Raw genomic sequence first — 7449 nt, 5'->3', positions numbered from 1 at the left:
ATGATGACTCCAATTAGAGTCGAAAATCGTAGATTTAGAGTGCTAGTTTGCGCTCTCTGTACTAAGTGAAATATTAGACAGTTTTGCCTTCGCATTGCAACTGAATAAAAATGGTATACAATTTTATTTTATATTAGTAAGTCCATTTTCCGTTGGAATTAACCAGCTGAACAGACGGGGTCGTGAATTGCAAATTTTTAGAATAAATATTGTCTTTTTCGCTTGCAATCTGGCTTTGCAAGCATCCATCTGGCTTGCAATTTTTAGAAGCCAGATTTTTTTATTACATACCAGGAAAATGGTCCGATAAGTTTTCAATTAAATATATTTTAAGAATGTTTTGGATATTTTTAAATATTTTAAATATTTTTGTTAGGTTGAAAACTTTGACTTTTATAATATGTATTATGTTTATATGGGATTCATTGGTGTAATGAAAATTACATTTTTAATTAACTAATGTTTTGGGTACGTTCCATGTCAAATCACTCAGGCAAAAACTTTTGGATCTCCGATTTTTCTGAAACTTGGTGTAAAGCTTCTGCGGGACGTAAAAATAAGACATTTAAGGTCAAAAAGTCTTCTTCGCATGGTTTAATTTAATTGTGCATCTAGAACGTTAGTATGGTGACTGTTTAGCCAGAATGGAACACAATATTCGGCTGTTCAACAGAATAATGCTAGAGCGCTTTTCTTGATTGTGTCTCTCAAAAAAGTGTTTGCAAACTTAGACTATTTACATATTACACTATTGGTATTTAAAATAGTGATGCAGAAATAGATGAATTCCTTATCTCTTTACCCGTGAGGTTCATTAATTTTAAGTTATTTACAAGTATCGGTCTGTGATACCGCTTCAAAATTTTTCCAAACATCGTCTATTACACTTCTTTTGTCTCAGTTTGTTTTTATGTACAGTGGGCGTCCATTTGATAAATAATGCTCCAAATAGTCCATAGATCATTGTAAGCTCTTGGTACCACGCTTTGCCACTTTGGTGTTTTGAATATTCCGGTTGCCTTTTGGGTTTTGCCTTGGTATATGGTCACAGATATATTCCAAAAATCTGGTTAACTTCTAAACCCTAGCTTGTATAAGAACGCTGAAACGAATTATTTACGCCACAATTTTTTTATGTTTTCTGATCAGAATTTTTAAGGACCGGCCTAATATTTTTGCATAAATGTAATTAATATGAATGTAGCTAATTTCTCCATCGGTAACTAAAGAATAGGAACAAATTAATTGTTAAAAGTAAAAGAAAAATATATCTTCGAATCATATTCATTGCATTTTTGATTAAAAATTTCTTGCCCTACCCTAGTTCATACAATGATTTTGTTTTTTATTAAAATTGGTACCATTGCACCTGTTACCTAGTAGCAGGCGGTGTTGTCACGTTCCTTTTTTGAAAACAAATACCTTTCAAAAAATCGTCTGAATAATTCAAAATAAAAGAATTTAAAATTTAACATTTTATTTAATACCTTACAAATACACTAATGGTAGTTCAATTAGCCAATCTTAAAAACAATATCTGTTTTCATTGTTTTTGATACAAATCAATTATTATGAAATCTAATAAAATCATAAATAAAAATATCATAGCTAATGCTAATGTTATAAGAAAACATAATTTTTATTAAGTATAATGACAATATAATCACATACATAATTAATTCCTAGATGGAATAAATAATATTTATAATAAAAATTAGAAATCCATAGAATTAATAACAAAATATTAGATTCACTGATATATGAGTGTAGCGGCAACGCTGCACATAATGTAGAATAATGGCTGCCAATGTTGACAGCTCCGAAATTTTCAATAAACTGTCATCAAAAATAACAAATCTACTTCATGGAAGAACTGAAGGTGATCGCAGTATATTAAGCAAAACCTTGGACGATTTAAATTCATTGAATTATAGGTATACAGTAGTGACAAATCCAACTGTAAGTAAAAAATTATTCTAACCTTAATTTTTTGCATTTTTGGGAGTATGTATGTTTATAACTTAAAAAACATAATTAAGAAACGCCATTGTGACATATTGTACAGGTATTACTAAATTACTATTTTTTATGAATTTTAAATAATATTGGACTTGTTTGCTATGGTGCTATTGTTTACAAACGATTCAACAATTTTGAATGCAGTTGAAATGTCTATTTGCTTTACTAAAAAGCCTACTCACAGCAATACAGGCCTTGAAGGACCTTGGCTTCGATAGTCTTAATTAGTTTCTTCCACTTTTTCCGGTCCTTCACTTGTTCTCACCTGTCCCTTATTCCCATTTCTTCTATGTCGGTACGGACCTTTGTGATGTCCCTCTTCTTTTCTTCCAGTGTTTTCATGCTTGCAGTACTTTTAGGACGTTTCTTTCTTTTGACATTCGTAAAACATATCCTGACAATCTAACTCTCTGTCCCCTGATTTTCTGGGTTATTTTGGATCTCTCTCACATCTCCCTTAGCTCATTCCCAGTTAGCCTGCTTTATACCACCAAAAACCTTTTCTAAGATTTTCCTCTCCCAAATCTCATAACTCTTTTTCTTCTTTCTGATTCATTTTCTAAGTTTCACATGCATACAACACTGACGATCTCACTATTGTTTCAGTCGAATATTTGCTGCCCGGACAGGTTTTTTAGCTTCAACAGTGCATTTAATGATCCTACTGCTTTGGTACCTTTCAACAACCATTTATCTATTCAACCATTCAACAACCGTTTATCTACATCTCTCTTCTCCCCCTCTATTTGTAACTGGGTACTCCAAGGTACTCAAATGTTGCTACCGTCCCAAATGTATACTCTCTCATTTGTCCTTAGAGTGATCTATTATTTTCTTCTGAATGTTCTCCTCTCATTTCCATATACAGTGGAACCCCGATAAGTCGGCCTCCGATAACCCGAAAGTCCGGCTAACCCGGACCGATTTTCATCAGACAAAACAAACATTTTTTCACTTTGACTTAGTTTTTTACCAAGAAATAAACAATACTGTATACAACTGTACGTAATTTAGATGTACTGTGCATATATGTATTTCATGTTGATGCAATTATAATGGAGTTTATCTGTAAGTATACCATATTTTATTAATTTTTACCATATTCTCCAGCTAACTCGGATTTTCGATAACCCGGATAGGCCGCAGTCCCGATTAATGCGACTTATCGAGGTTCCACTGTACTTAATTTTTTCTGGATTTATAATATGATTTTATAGATTTTCTAGATTCTTCTACAAATTTTGTGAACATTTTTCGAAGTTCTATTCTTGAATGTGTCAGAAATGCCAGGTCATCTGCTAAACCTATGTACTGTTGTCTTTTGTTCAGAATCGTGCTGCTTGCCTGGATCTTGGCTCCTCTAATTATTTTTTAGGACTATTTAGTAATTATTTTTTTGCCAATTTTACTAAATTGGTAAAATTACTCACTAAAATCGCTATCCAATTGTGTCTGAGTTTAGCGAACCGACTATATTATCTGTTTTATAGGTTTTTATTAAATTCTTATTTTTCTTATTATAATTTTTGCTAATACTTTTTTAGGGCTCTTTTTACATCTATTACCTCCTTATCTGTCAGTTCTTGTGTTTATTGTTTGGTTTCTTGTGTTCGTTATTATATTTCTGTTGCTCTTTGGCTTTTACCACTTAATAATTGGTTGAAATACTCTGCCTATCTGCCCAATTTTTCTGTCTTGTCTCCTAGTAAGATACCATCTTTGTTTCTGCAAAATATTGTGCTTTTATTTTGACTCACTTCATGTCTTTTTTACTCGTTGATATAAATTTCTAACTTCTTTTTGGACATAGTTGTCTTCTATTATGTCTAGTTGTTTTTTTTTTCAGTAATTTTCTGTTCTTTTGCCTGCATAGTCTCTGTTCTAGTGAAAGTCGAAATTTCAAATAAATTTCATTTCCAACTTAAATTGTGGCTTATTTCCCATGTAAAATAGTGACTTTGTTTAGTTTAAAGAGATGTTAAATATTTATTTATTTTACAGAAAGAATCTTCTCTATTATTTTGTTGGCTTACCAGCAATATTTATATTGTACTTTAGCTATCGTTATTCTTTTCTTTGTCCTTTTTAGATTTGTTATCCAACTTAGTACTTTCAAAAGTAATCACTAGACCTCGGTTTTTTCAGCACGCTTATTCTAAAATATAACTGTTATCTTTATACAGTGCGGTGGAATAAGTGTTGCCCCCCCCCTGTTAACTTGTTTATTTTAAGAATATAAGCAAAACGCTCGGATAGGTCGATTTTTAAACCAACCATAGTATATGATAGCATCAACGTTTCGAACTTTACGCGCTCCCTCTTCAGGTGACAGCCATAACTTTGATTTTTTTAGATGGGAAAGTACATCATGTGACACCTCATTTAAAAGCTATTAAAATACTGAGTTCAAAAATGTATAATACTTTAATCCTGTTTGAGAGCGTAGGCGTAAAATTTCGGTCGAATTCTTTCTAAATGAATTGAGTCGAATCCTGAAAAAACTAATAAATATTTTTGAAAAATTTAAACGCAGAATGAAATATTACAGTATTCTCGATGGTCCACAGTCCCTGAGAACTCCTATAATGTTTATTTTAATAAGTCACAGTGGTGGAAAAAAGAGAAAATTTAGTGTGATTTTTAATTTCAAATATATCATTCAAAAGAAACTTTTTGTTTATTCTAAGGGACTGTGAGCCCTCGGTAATAATCTAATCTTTCATTCTGCGTTTAAATTTTTCAAAAATACTTATTAGTTTTCTCAGAATTCGAAAAAAATAAATGCGTTTAAAAAGAGTTCGACCGAAATTTTGGGCCTGCGATCTCAAAAAGGATTAAAGTATTATACATTTTTGAAATCAGTATTTTAAAAGCTGTTAAATGAGGTGTCACATGATGTACTTTACTATTTAAAAAAATCAAAGTTATGCCTGTCACCTGAAGAGGGATCGCGTAAAGTTCGAAACGTTGATGCTATGATATACTATGATTAGTTTAAAAATCGACCTGTCCGAGCGTTTTGCTTATATTTTTAAAATAAACAAGTTAACGGGGGGGGGCAACACTTATTCCACCGCACTATATTATACTGAAAAGTAATTACATAATATACAGGGTGAGTCATAAGGAACTGTACATACTCCTACCTCGTATAGAGGCCCCTATGGGGAATAACAAATGACCATTAAAAAGTGTCTGCTCCCATTGTTTAATAATATACAGGGCGAGTTTCGCATTTTGACAGAAATTTGTATTCGTCATAATTTTTGAACGGTCAGATCGATGTGTCTCTTATTTTGGTCAATCGTTACACTATTGCCACCTAATCAACTGATTTATTCAAACTAGAAAAAAATCAGGTCCGGCTTTAAAAAAATTAGTTCGTTTGGGTCTTACAAAAAATTTCACCTTGTATAAGCTTTTTGAAAACTCTAACATGAATTTTACAAATTAGACAAATAGGCAATTAAAATAACATATTTCATATTTATTTTTTTCCGCACACGATTGCTTAATTTTTTATAAAAAAATCAAATTTGATTATGAATTAAAAGTTTGGTAAAGTGAACCATAGATTTAACAAAATTAACTTTTATTACCAAAATTAATTTTTTTTGAACAAATATTTAATTTATGTTACCACCAATCAACTGATTTATTCAAACAAGAAAAAAATCAGGCCCGGATTAAAAAAAAGGGTTCGTTTTGGTCTTAGAAAAAATTTCACCCTGTATACGCTTTTTGAAAACTCTAATATGATTTTTACAAATTAGACAGATAGGCAATTAAAATGGCATATTTATTTTTTTCCCTACACGATTACTTAATTTTTTATAAAAGAAAAATCAAATTTGACTGTGAATAATTAAAAGTTTGGTAAAGTGAACCATAGATTAAAAAAAATAACTTTTATTACAAAAATGAATTTTTTTGAACAAATATTTAATTTATGTTATCACCCAATCAACTGATTTATTCAAACTAGAAAAAAATCAGGCCCGGATTTAAAAAATTAGTTTGTTTGGGTATTTAAAAAAATTTCACCTTGTATACGTTTTTTGAAAACTCTAATATGAATTTTACAAATAAGACAAATAGGCAATTAAAATGGCTTATTTATTTTTTCCCCATACGATTACTTATTTTTTTATTAAAAAATCAAATTTGACTATGCATAAAAAGTTTGGCAAAGTTTTTGCATAGATTTAAAAAAATTTACTTTTTTTACAAAAATTAATTTACAAAAACAACGTTTTTCTTAAAATTAAAAGTTGTACCATTTTTTTTTTTCTATAACACGTCTAGATCTAAAACTTCCCATAACACTTCTTTTGGACTCTAGTTTAACATAGACGTGATCAAATTGATAAATTTTAAATTTTTCCACCTAATTTTTGCGATTTACAAGTTTGCAACTTTTACAAGAAGAAGACTGAAAGTCTACAACAATTTTCATAGTCTTCACAATGGTAAGAGGTATGTGCTGTAAAAATTTCAGAAAAAAAAATATTAAAATGGAACAGAGTTGTAGCGAGTTAAACCGTGAGTTCATTTTTTTTTCATTTTTAGGTTAAAATTCCGATTTTGACAAATTTGATTTTTTAATAAAAAATTAAGTAATCGTGTGGGGAAAAAAATAAATATGCCATTTTAATTGCCTATTTGTCTTATTTCTAAAATTCATATTAGAGTTTTCAAAAAGCGTATACAGGGTGAAATTTTTTCTAAGACCAAAACGAACTAATTTTTTAAATCCGGACCTGATTTTTCTCTAGTTTGAATAAATCAGTTGATTGGATGGTAACATAAATTACTTATTTGTGCAAAAAAAATTAATTTTTGCAATAAAAGTTATTTTTTTTTAAATCTAAGGTTCACTTTACCAAACTTTTAATTCATAGTGAAATTTGATTTTTTTATAAAAAATTAAGTAATCGTGTGCGGAAAAAAATAAATATGCCATTTTAATTGCCTATTTGTCTAATTTGTAAAATTCATATTAGAGTTTTCAAAAAGCGTATACAGGGTGAAATTTTTTGTAAGACCCAAACGAACTAATTTTTTTAAAGCCGGACCTGATTTTTTTCTAGTTTGAATAAATTAGTTGATTAGGTGGTAATAGTGTAACGATTGGCCAAAATAAGAGACACATCGATCTGACCGTTCAAAAATTATGACGAATACAAATTTCTGTCAAAATGCGAAACTCGCCCTGTATATTATTAAACAATGGGAGCAGACACTTTTTAATGGTCATTTGTTATTCCCCATAGGAGCCTCTATACGAGGTAGGAGTATGTACAGTTCCTCATGACTCACCCTGTATTTATTAATAAAGGATGACGGAAACATCATTAGGGCTGTTTGCCATTTTTCAAGTGACACAGTGCAGGGTTAATCTGATGCGATGTCTTAAAAAGGAGTCTCATT

At 30.3% G+C, this 7449-nt stretch overlaps 1 protein-coding gene across 1 annotated transcript in view; it reads left to right on the top strand.

Annotated features, from left to right (window-relative positions):
* Positions 1 to 1775: 1775 nt before the first annotated feature.
* LOC114344048 (HEAT repeat-containing protein 6) overlaps positions 1776 to 7449 on the top strand; it is a 52292-nt gene continuing 46618 nt past the window's right edge. The window contains exon 1 of the mRNA XM_050659706.1: positions 1776 to 1959. Within this exon, the coding sequence (XP_050515663.1) occupies positions 1798 to 1959 (162 nt within the window). The 5' untranslated portion in view covers positions 1776 to 1797. The remainder of the gene's footprint in view (positions 1960 to 7449) is intronic.

This window comes from Diabrotica virgifera, chromosome 8 (assembly GCF_917563875.1).
Source record: "Diabrotica virgifera virgifera chromosome 8, PGI_DIABVI_V3a".
Taxonomy (NCBI): Eukaryota; Metazoa; Arthropoda; class Insecta; order Coleoptera; family Chrysomelidae; genus Diabrotica; species Diabrotica virgifera.
This window is presented reverse-complemented; position numbering and strand designations above follow the sequence as displayed.